Genomic DNA, 12,029 nt, shown 5'->3' with positions numbered 1-12,029 from the left:
GCATTGATCCCAACAGCGTCCAAACAGATCTCCCACCAAACATCCTGGCAGAGCAAGACTGAGCTGCTGTACTTCAGCACCTCAAGGCTTTTTCTGCACAGACCTGTCTGTTCAAGAAGCCCCAAGGCTTCCAGACAAAGTACAAAGTCTCCCGCAGCACAGAGGGACAGGACAGAGGTCTGGGAGGGACACACAAGCCCAGGGACACTGGGACCACCCCCTAGAAAAACCACATCAGCAACGAACCTGCTACCTCCAGATCCACTGTAGCCTCTCTAGAGGAGAAACCATCTGTCACCATGCAGACGTACTGACCGTCATCAGAGGGTCTCAGCCCAGAGATTCGCAAGTCCAGGCTTCCACTGGAGAGACCATCTCTGACCAACTCTGTCCTCCCAACATATTCCTCCATCTGCTCCCTGGAGAGGTCCTCCCCATGTCGGTAGTGGTGCACCGTTTCAGAGACCCGTTTCCGGATCCACCTGATGTCCCAGCTCTGAGCATCCATGGCTGGGGACAACTGACATCGCAGCACGACATCCTGCCCCACGGTGACACGGAGAGGGTGGCCTGGTCCTGCCACATTCAAGTCAGCTTGGCCATGGAAAAGGACACAGAGACATGGAGAATGCATCGATGTTAATTTCGGGTACTGCAGGCCAGGGCTGAGCTTGGTGTGAGCGGGGCACGCTCCATGCCACAGGAGTTGCTTTGCCCTCGAGTGATCCAGAGACTCAGGTGAAACTGGAGCTGTCCTGGCAGAGCTCAAAGGAGAAGTTTTCCCAGCAGCAGGACCCTGCTCCAGAAAACAACCGCCACCCCAGCCAGCCCTGGTGAGAGCAAGAACTGTTTGAAGGGACCACTACAGGACAGGACTTAAGGGGTACCCAAGGTGAGGGATGTAAGGCTTAAATAGCCCAAGAGAAAGCAAAATCCACACAGGACTGAACTCTGGAGATGGCTTCCCCCACCCCACAGCAGCTCCCTGCCCCACATCTGCCACCAGGAACCAGTGAAAGCCCCACCAGCCCTGCAGGATCCCTACCTGATCCCAGCCGGAGCATGTGGAGAGTCACCCAATACCTCAGGAAGTCCCTGAGGTTCACTGGGAGCCACATCTTCATCCACACTGGAGAGGAGGGAGGGGAAGAGAGGCAGAGGAGGGTGAAGAGGTTTATAGCCACCCAGGAGAGGCTGGTGAAGAACGGTTGCACCTGGCCCAAAGAGGCTCTTCAATCCCCAAACCCCTTCACAAGCAACTTGATGATGGAAGAAATCGGTGCTCCATGGCAGGATGGGACCACGTCTCTCTGTTGCAGCCCCTGCTCTGCCCCACTGCCCCTCTCCAGGAGTTATTGCAAATCCGTTACTGTGAATGGCAGGAAATAGTCTAAATCCCCTGCAGAAGGAGAAGATGCTCACTGGATGGACACGAGCTGCCAGATGCAGCAGGCTGCCCAGTAAAGCACACCTTTGCCCAGTTTCAGGTGCAGATTTACCATCTGTGGGTGTGACTTGAGGCTCCACCCCCAGGCAATGCGCTGAAGTTCTGTATCCAGAGTCAGAAAACACAGCTGTAAACAGGACCTGGAGACAACACAGCAAAGTGAAAGCAGCATCCTCCCTGTCCCCGCCTGGTTGGCATGTGCTGGAGGTGGCTTTTCCTGGAACTGTGCCTCTCCCAGCTGCCTGTGCTGGGAAACAGCACTGGGTGAGGTTTGGCACCTCAGGAGGTGTTTCCCATCACAGAAACGCCTGATCTCCTTGTGCATGGCCACTGTCACTGATGCAGTGAGCAAACCCTGACCAGACCCTGGTGAATTGTCCACCTGAGCCAGAGCCACTGGGTCCATCCGAGAGGGTTTGGGGGCCTCAGGACATTGGTCTGTTCTGGAGGAAGAGGCAGGAGCCCATCAGTCCCAGGACACAGAAAAGGAGAAGGAAGGGAAATGAAGCCATGAGCTGGTGGGGAGTGTGGGAGATTTGGACAAGATAGGCTGGAGATGCTTCTTGATGGCCATCAAGGTTGAAGGACAGCCTGTGTGGATACGCTACTCCTGAGCTAAGGGGCCACCAAACGAAGAACGATTTCATTCTCAATTATGCTTGTGCTTTGCAGTCACACTGGGTGAGCAGAGGACCTAAATTTACATGCAATCCTAAAGCAAAATATTTCATAGACTTTAACAAAACTAATTGTTGGGTTTGCACACACCTTCTAGAAGAGGGTGGCACAGGATGGCCCCTTATAGGAGTCCCTATACAGTTCAAGACAAATCGGAATACTTTGTGGATTAATCCACTATATACTGACAAAAATAATACTCACCTCCAATTTTAAGAGGTAGAAAATCCAAATTTGCCTGAGGTAAAGTGTAGAACTATCAGTAAGACACAATCAGAGGGTTGTATTTCCATAGGTCGTTGCCCAAACTGCAGCTGGTCAATGTATGTGTACAGGAAAAAGCAATTTGGATATTGGAATATGCCTAAGTAGGGGACAGGGAGGGCACTGGTTGTGTGGAAAGGAAGCAAGAAAGGCCCTTCCCCCTGATGGATAGGAACCTGCATGGTAGGGGCCATGATTCCATGCAGTACTATAACCAACAGTTCAGAAGGGAAGGGTCAGAACTTTCCTAAAATGGACAAGAAGAACCCCCAGTGCCATAGCAATAAGGCCTACCATAGATTCCATAGTCTGGCTAGATGGTTTCTTCCTTGGTTAGGAGTAAGGGAATTAGAAAAGATAATGATAAACATTTCAGCTGCCATAGAAAACACTGAAACTCTGACAATAGGTGCAATACAGGCTTTGCAAATAGAAACAGCTTATCCAAAGCAGTTATGCAAAACCAAATGGCTCCAGATCTGTTATTGGCCCCTCGAGGAGGAGTGTGCACAATAATCAACACTGGCTGTTGTACATCTGTTAATCAAGAAGAACGAGTTGAGATGAATTTACAGATAACCTGGGAAACCCCCCATATATTACATGAAGTAGCCCAAGATGGTTCTACTTTTGGATTTGAAGAAATATGGGCCAAACTTACCTCCTGGCTTCCCGATTTAAATTGGCTTAAGAAATTGTTTGTCCTTTTGATAGGACTGGGGATATTTATACCCCTAACTTGTATTCTAATTCAGTGTGCCTTTTGGCACTGCAAACATTCTGTGGGCAGTTATGAAGAATGGAAAAGAAACAAATTGAAACATGGCATAATCAGGGGCAAATATTGTAAAAGGACATTACCAAAGGACAGAATATTGTAGGCTGTGAAAGAATTCACAGAGGGAAATGAAAAGCAGGGAATGAAGGAATGAAGGAGACCAGTGAAAAGGACTGGGAATTCCTTAAAGGCCAAACTGATAATTTGTTCTAATCACATAGATAAATGAGCAAATTGTGTAAACTCATTAAGTATGATTGGTTTTAGTCATGTAGAGAGATGAGGACATTGTACTCACTGATCAACTATGTAATCTATCCATTAAGCCTATTAACATTTAACCACCTGATTATCAAACTGCTTCTTGGATCACAAGGAGTCAAGTCATTGATATCAAAAGAGTAATAAAAGGCAGTCAATCAGCAAACACCTAAGGAGGAGTGTTTTCTTCATCCCTTGGCCACCTGAGGACCCCCAAAGCCCACGAGAAAGAACTACTACACATACAACAAAAGCCCTGGTGTATATAAATGATGTTGAATGTTTATGTAGATTAGCTCTTGTAAGTTGTATTGAATATGCATGATTTTGTAACATAACTTCTCTAGCATCTCATTAATTCGTTGGGGCACTCATGGTGGAGTGATCCCCAGTGCTGCCCAGCGCTGCAATGAAGAGTATCTGCTTAACAGTTACATCAGACTCTGACTGCTGAGTAAATTATCACACATGGATGGGACATGCCAGCCATGCCCTGTCCCTCTGCTCTCTTCCCTTGGGGACCTCAGAATGCTTCCCCAGCTGTCCTCAACCACCCAGCCCCACACAGGGGCTGCCCATCCCCAACAGATGGGGTGCCATGGGGCCTGGGATGCCAGGGGGCTCCAGGGTGCCATTCCCAGACCTGGGCAGCAGGACGAGGGTGAGCCCCATTGACATGTCAGATTGATTGGACCCAGCCCCAGGGGTGTCCAGGAAGGGCAGAAGGGGGATAGGAGAGAGAAAAAGGGCCAGCAAACACACAAAATTGGTGCAGTTGGGGGATCACACCCCCAGATATCCTCTGTTTGTTTATTACATACCAGCAGCAGCATCATGGCGAGCTGGTCTGAGCATCAACACTGGCTCCGAGCAGTCGGGTGCCTGTGTTCAACTTTGTTCTTGCTTCCCGTAGCTCCAGCCCCTTTGTGAGCATCCCCCACCCCTTCCCATGGCCTGAAGGGCTCAGCCACCCCTGAACCCTGCTCACAGCACCTTCCCATCACATCCCATCCTATCACATCCCATTCAAACCTACCCAAATTCCATCCCATCCAAATCTATCCCACACCACCCCATCCCAACTGAACCCACCCCACCCCCCTCTTACCTGATCCCAGCAATGTGGCTCTGCTGACACACTGGGCCCTGAGCACCAGTCACAGTGATCAATAGTGCTAAATATCACTTCCCAAGAGTCCCAGGTTGGGATGTTCTTCCCCTGCTCAGGAGTTTTCTCTTCTGCTGCCCCTAAAGCCGTTCTGTTACAAAGGGGCTTTTGTGCACAGAGCCCAGTCCCTAAACCAGCCATGAGCTGCTACCGCCTGTACCAAGTGCCCAGCTGGGAGGGGCAGGAGGGAAACACACCTCAGGCTTGATCCCAACAGGATTGTGTGGCGTGGAAGGATGTGGACAGAGGAGGTGTGTCCTGGGGACACAGGGTGCTAGCAGATTTGGGGCTCTCCAGAACCAAGACAAGGGGATGCCTGAGTTGTGAGTGCTGCTGGCCTTCCACCCCCTGCCCTGTGTTCACCCTGCAGCGAGCTGCCCCCAGGCTCCTACTCCAACCCCGCTGCAAATCCCCTTCAGTGGCAGCCAGGAATCAGGACAAACCCCTCAGGAATCTCCACAGCCAGACACCATATTCACCTGCAAACCTTACTGAAGCCTGACCTGCTCTGCCTGGCCAGGATGGGTTGGGGCTGGGACGAGAGGGACATCTGCTCCTGCGGCACTGAGGAGAGGAGCACAGGCAGTGTCTGTAGAAGGGCACGGGCTCTGTGAGGCTGCAGAGGGGTGGAAGGAGGTGCAGAGGTGCTGTCCATGAGGAACAGCTCAGTTCCCTCTGTCTCCAGCCAAAGCCAGGGGTGGATGACCTCTCCATTGAATGAGGCTGGTGGGAAAGTGAAGATACTGATGCCACTTGTCAGGATCAGTGAAAGTCACCAGCCCCCATGGGCAGTCCAGACAGACACAGAATCTGCTGGGGACTAGGAACAGGGACAGACAACTGCAAGGAGAGGTGAGAGACACAAACTGCTGCACACAGTGCCCCACCCCCAGATCCCTCCTTCAGGCCATATACCCCTTCCTCTTCACTGAGTCCCTGGCCACCCCAACCACGAATCACCTGCCATCTCCCACTTCACCTCTGCCTCCATCAGTGCCTTCCATCCATGAACCCCTCCTGGCCCAGCACACAGCACCAAAAAGTAAATCCCTGAAGGGTGTTGTGGAGGTTCTGCCATGCTCTTTCCTTTCTCACACTTCTCCCATCCTTGGGCAGGACAAGCTTGAGATGAGCCATGTTGAGACCCAGGGTCATGACATCCTCAAGAACAGGAGGAGCCAGAGCATCAGGGACAGAGCTCAGTGCTGGGCAGGTTTCACCACCCTGGGGCCAGGATCTGCCCTGCACAGCAGGAGACAGGGCATCTCTTTCCTCCAGGAGATTCCATCTGGGTCCCCTCCATCCCTTCCTCCAAGTTGTTGGTGAATATACAGAACAAGGCTGGACCTGCAATGAATATGCATGTCCTGGGATGATGTAAGGTGATCGCCCAATTAAAGGGCTACAGAAACTACCCTGCTCCCTCCCTCTCTCCACCTCCCCCACTCCATGTCCCTCCCTCTCCACCTTTCCCTTCCAAGCAGCACGGTGCTAATAGTAGGTGATGAGGTAATTACTGCCCGATTAGTGACAATTGTGGTAGGTGGCTCTAATCCTGTAACAAGATAATCCTGACAGGGGCAAAGATCCCAACTAACCCTTTGATTGCACAAAGCAATTGAAAACTTTCTTCTGCAGTCCTAAAATTAGGGGTTTTCATCAATTTTGAGGAAATTATTGATTTTGGGCAGAGGCATAACAAAACCATCCTTTTTTTAAGGTTTGGGGTTTGGTGGGGTTTTTCCCACAAAGGAAATTTTTTTTTTTTTTTTTTTCTGGGAAGGTTGAGACATCTTTTTGTGGAGGCACTAAAATAACAATTTCTTAAACATTTAGTTCTTCCTGAGGTGGACTTTGAGTTCAGATTGGGTTTGTCAGCCTCAAATAACTTCAAATGGAAATTTCAGGCATTGTCGTTATGGAGGAAAAAACAGTGAAAAGCAGACAGAAAAAGGGGAGAATAAAAGGGGCATGAAGGGGGTGAGTGGAAGAAAGTGGAAGGGGAAATAAGATCCAAAAAAGGGAGAAGAAATGGGAAAATAGAAAGGGGGTGGAAGAAAAAAATAAAGGGGGGGGATAAAGGAGGGAAAGGATAAAGGAGGGAAAGGGAGAAAGTAAAAGTAACAAATATGCAAAAAAAAAAGGAGAGGAAAGGTTAAAATAAAGGGGGGAGGAGAGAAAAGTGGGATAAAGGTAAGGGGGGAAAACAAAGGGAAAATATGAAAAAGAGGGAAAAGGCAAAGTTGGAAAAGGTGTTTTTCTCCCCAGTGGGTGGGGGCCGCCCCATCCTTCCTCACTCTCGGGGCCGGGTGGGTTCGGGTCTGCCCTCCCCACCCACAGCAAACGTGGAGGTACCGCGGAGCCCCGCGCTGAGCCAGTTGGGGATGCGCAGGGCTGGGGCGTGCTGAGCCCCGGCCATGGCCGTGCTGGAGCCGGCGCAGGTAGGGAGGAGGTGGGGGTGTCAGGCAGAGGGAGCCCTCAGACCCTGCGCAGCCTGGGAGGAGGGGGACCGGCTGTTGATGGCGGGGGTCAGACCTCAGGGCTGGGGGTTACTGCGGAGGGAATGTCAGGGCGCTGAGTTTTTCCTTCCTTTGCTCTTTATAAAAAAGAAACTGTTAAGCTGTGTGTCTGACTGACTTTGAAATTTTTGTTCCGAGGTTTCAATTTTGTTACTTTTAAAAAGTTATTTTGTTTTAATTTTTTAAAATTTTATTTCTCTCTTTATTTTTAGTTCTTAGTTTTTTATTTCTTATTTAGATTTTATTTCTTATTTAAAAAAATCATTATTTGGCTTCATAGTTTTATTTTAGATCTTTGGGTTTTTATTTTAGTTCTTTTTAATTTTTGTCTTTCCATTGGGAATTTTTAAATTCACTTCTTTATTGGATTGTTTTGAGTATCTTAAATCTTGATTCTTTGCTTTTTATTTTGGTTCTTAGTAATGGGTTTTTTCCCACCTTTTCCTTTCATCTTGGTTACTTTGGTTTTCATGGTTTAATTTTTCAAATGTTCCCCCCTACCCGTGTGTTCCCAAGGCTCTCCAGGAGGTCACTGTCGCCGCCACCACCAAGAAGCCACCGAGAAGCCCAGCAGACAGGATGTTGGTGATGATCACTCTGTCATCCTCCCCCGTGTCCCACCTGTACGTCCCTGTGTCCATATGTCATTGACCCACCCATGTATTCCTATGCCTCCTGTGTCCCCCTCAATCTCATTGTGCTCCATGTCTCTGATGTCCCTCCCATATCCACCCATGTCTTCCTGTGTCCCCTCATGTCTTTCCACATGACCTTCTGTGTTGCTGCCCCATGTCCTCTGTCTCCTGTTTCCTATCCCTCTATTGCCCTATCCCCTTGCATCCCCCCCATGCACCCCTGTTTCCCTCCTGTGTCCCTGTATCCCTCCTCAACTCCCTGCCATATCATCTTCTGTCCTTCTGTGTCCCTAAGGTCCCTCTCATGTCCCCCTGTGCCCCCATGTCTTCACATGTCGCCTGTGTTTCCCCGTGTTCCCTTGTGCCTCCAGTGTCCCCATGTCCATACGATCTCCCCCCAACCACCTGTTCTTCCTGTGTCCCCCATGTCCCCCCTACCCTTCCCGTGTCCTCCATGTCTTTATATGTCCCCCTGTGCCCCTCCCATTACCCTGTGTCCCAGCCATGTCTTCCCATCCTGTCGTGCCCCCCATGTCCCCCCTGTACGTGTCCTTTGTCCCCCATCTCTGTCACTTGTTCTTTGTTTCCCCAGCGCCCCCGGTTTTCACACATGGGAGCAGCAGCTGCCCCAGCACTGGTAGATTCTCAGCACCCAACGTCTCTCAGACACCCGTTCAGGTGCTCCAAGCATCCCAGCCTGGCAGGAGGATGCTCTGCTGGGAGGTGATCTGCTCGTCCTGGCTGGGAGCTGGGGCTCAGCGGCTCTTCTGGGCTCACACTGCCCTCTCCTGACACTTGGGGGTGGTGACGTCCCCAGGGCTCCTCCAGCCCTGAGACCTCGAGTTGTGGAATCACAGAATGCTATAGGTTGGAAGGGACCTTTAAAGGCATCTAGTCCAACCTGTCTACGGTGAGCAGGGACACCTTTCACTCCATCAGGTTGCTCAGAGCTTCATCAAGCCTGATCTTGAATGCCTCCAGGGATGGAGCCTCCACCACCTCTGTGAGCCCTGTGTGAGGCCTGGGGAATTGAGCACCAACACTAGAGCTGCCCCCACCCTGCCCAGGGCCCACAGCACTTGGAGCATCATGTAAAGCTGTGACACAGACCCTCTGTGCCCAGGGCATGGCTGGGCTGGCACCCAGCCCCACGGCACCCTGTGACAGCAAGGGGATGGGACAGGGTCCTGGATGTCATGGTGTCAGGGATAGGAGATAGGATGGGTTGGGTTCGGGGAGTCACAGGGTGCCAGACGGCTGGGACCCCCCCAGGACAGGCATGTCTGAGGGTCTCGGGGTGCCCCAGGAGAAGGGGCCGAGAGTGGGACTGGGGTGGGGGGAAGAATTTTGGGGACGCAGGGGTGACCCCAGGCTGGAGGACACAGGCGAAGTCGGGCCGTGGGGGGGTCTGGGTCCTGAGGAGGGGTGGGGGGGCTGAGGGCCGGGCGGCCCCTTGGGGAGTCCCGGGCTGAGGGTCTGGGGGGCAGAGGGGCTGTGCCCGACCCCCACGCTGCTTTTGGCACTTTTGCTTCTGCCAACCTGCAGAGACAGGATCTGCCCGGTGTCCGGTGATGTCAGATGCGTTGGCGGGTGGGTGGTGGCAGAGCCAATCGCGGGGCTCGGGTGGTAACAGAGCCAATCGCGGTGCTCGGGGCGGGGCTGGCCCCGAGGTCTGTCCCGGCGCGGGGCTCGTTCGGCTCCTGTGGTCGGGGATCCGGAGCAGAGCGATGGGCCCGGGCCGGGTGCTGGGTCTGGGGCTGCTGCTGGGGCTCCTCGGCGGGGCAGCGTGCGGTGAGTGCGGGCGGGGAGCCTGATGACACCCTGCGTGCCAGAACCCCCCTGACCCCCTTTCCTGGGTTCCGGTGCTCCATTCCACGGGCAGTGGGGCCTCTCATGATCCACCTCCACCCCGGGGCACCAGGACCTCCCCAGGTTCACCTTCCCTGGGCCACGGGGACCCCTCTGGGATCAGGGCATCTCCAGTCCCCCTCTCTGCATCCCTAGGCTCCCACTGCACCTCGCCTGATCTGCTGCTCATTGACCCTGTGGATCCCCCTTCCAGGGCACTGCTGGGGCCCCCTGCGATTGACACCAGGGACCCCATGTCTTCCCAACCCAGCAAACAGGACCCCCTCCTGGACACACCTGACTGCAACCAACATCCCCCCACCTGTCACATCCCCCCTGAAGCTGCCACCTACACTGGGACCCCCAACCAGCCTCACTGCCTAAACCTGGACCCCCACCCCCCCACCCCTCATCATACCCTGTATCCCCACAGAGCTCCACTCCCTGCGCTACTTCCACGTCGGGGTGTCAGAGCCCAGCCCGGGGGTGCCCGAGTTTGTGTCTGTGGGGTACGTGGATGGGAACCTCATTTCACGCTACGACAGCGAGACGAGGAGGATGGTGCCCCGGGAAGTCTGGATGGCGGCCAACCTGGACCAGCTGTACTGGGACCAGCAGACCCAGGTTGGACAGAGCAATCAGGGAATTATCCGTGTAAACCTGGACACACTGCGGAGCCGCTACAACCAGAGTGGGAGTGAGTGTGGGCTGGGATGCAGCACCATGGGACAGGAGGACTCACAAGACCCACTTCCCCACAAGACCGTACCCTTCCCCACACTACTGCCCTGTGCCAACCCTTCCCTGCCTGGTGCCATTTTCTGAGGGCTCCCAGCCCAGATGTCCTGCAGCAGGAGGGGGCCATGGCTGCCTGTCCCAACCCTACAGTCCTTGGGATCCCTTGTTCCACAGCTGGGGAGGCTTCTGGGTGCCCCACCCAGGATACACCCTCCCCATCAGTGCCCACAACCCTATCACAGGAGAGGCCACAACATCCCACCCATCACCATCCCTGTGGCAGTGGAGACTCCCAGAACCAGAGGGGCTTCCACCCCATGTCCCAGCCCCTCACCATTCCTTTAGAACTTTGTAGCCCCCACCCCAAAGCCAGAGGGGCTCCCACAACCCATCCCATCTCCTGTCCCTGCCCCCACAACTTTCACAACCCTGTCCTATCACCTTACTGTCCCAGGGATCTGTGGGGCTCAGTGCCAGCCCAGCCATACCCTGGGCTGAGAGGGTCTGTGTCAGAGCTGTACGTGACGTCCCGAGTGCTGTGGGCCCTGGGCAGGGTGGGGGCAGCTGTTGTGTCGGTGCCCAATTCCCTTGGGGCTCACACAGGGCTGGAGTGGGGGGTGCTGCCGGGGGGGCCTTACCCCACTGAAGGCCCAGGGCTGCAACAGCCCCTCAGCCCCATCTCCCTGGTCGTGTTTCAGGGGCTCACACACTGCAGCACATGCACGGCTGTGACCTCCTGGAGGATGGCAGCATTAGGGGGTATCAGCAAATCGCCTACGATGGGAGGGACTTCATTGCCTTCGACATGGACACGATGACGTTCACTGCGGCAGATGCAGCAGCACAAATCACCAAGAGGAAGTGGGAGGCAGACGGGACTGTCGCTGAGCGCGTGAAGCACTACCTGGAGAGCACCTGTACCGAGTGGCTGAGGAAATACGTGAGCTATGGGCAGGCTGTGCTGGAGAGGAAAGGTGAGGGGAGATGGGGACCCTGGGGAGGGGCCAGTGTGGATGTGTGTGCCAGCCCTCACTGCCACCCCCTCCCCAGAGCCCCCCACAGTCCGAGTGTTGAAGAAGGAGACCCAGGGGAACCTGACCTTGCACTGCCGCGCTTACGGCTTCTACCCACGGCCCATCACCATCAGCTGGCTGAAGGACGCTGAGGTCAGGGACCGGGAGACCCAGCGGGGCAGCATCGTGCCCAACAGCGACGGCACCTACTACACCTGGGTGTCCATCGAGGCCCCTCCTGGGGAGCAGGACAAGTACCAGTGCCGTGTGGAGCACGCCAGCCTGGCTGAGCCAGGGGTCTTTACAATGGGTGAGTCTGGTGGCCTTGGGCACACAGAAGGGTTCCCCTCCTCACCGCCCTTCTCATCCCCAGAGCCAGAGTCCAACTCATCGACCATGTTACTGGGGATGCTTCTTCCCCTCGGTATCTTTGTTGTCATCGCCATCATTTGATTCCTCATCTGCAAGTATAATGCAGGTAAATCCCCAGAGTGTGGGAGGAAGACAGTGCCCAGAGGGCTGGCAGGGGCTGCAGGCATGGGCTTCAGTGCTCTGAGGAGCTCCTGAGCCTGAGGGTGAAGCACGGCAGATGATGATTCCTCTTTCTCTCTGCAGGGATGAAGGGCTATGGCAAGGCACCAAGTGAGTACTGGGGTGAGGTCTGGCTCCAGCCACTGCCC

General features: G+C 54.0%; 1 protein-coding gene across 1 annotated transcript; it reads left to right on the top strand.

The window, feature by feature from the left end:
• Nucleotides 1-9,465: 9,465 nt before the first annotated feature.
• On the top strand, nt 9,466-11,640 carry LOC311202791 (class I histocompatibility antigen, F10 alpha chain-like; the record flags this gene model as incomplete). Its single annotated transcript, XM_084277442.1, has 4 exons — nt 9,466-9,541; nt 10,032-10,295; nt 11,035-11,310; nt 11,387-11,640. Coding segments are annotated over exons 1-4 (858 nt in total), but the record flags the coding sequence as incomplete, so codon positions are not given.
• Between the last annotated feature and the right edge of the window lie 389 nt (nt 11,641-12,029).

This window comes from Gallinula chloropus (assembly GCF_964237585.1).
Source record: "Gallinula chloropus genome assembly, chromosome: 32".
NCBI lineage: Eukaryota > Metazoa > Chordata > Aves > Gruiformes > Rallidae > Gallinula > Gallinula chloropus.
The sequence above is the reverse complement of the archived record's forward strand: the minus strand, read 5'-3'. Positions and strand labels throughout refer to the sequence as shown.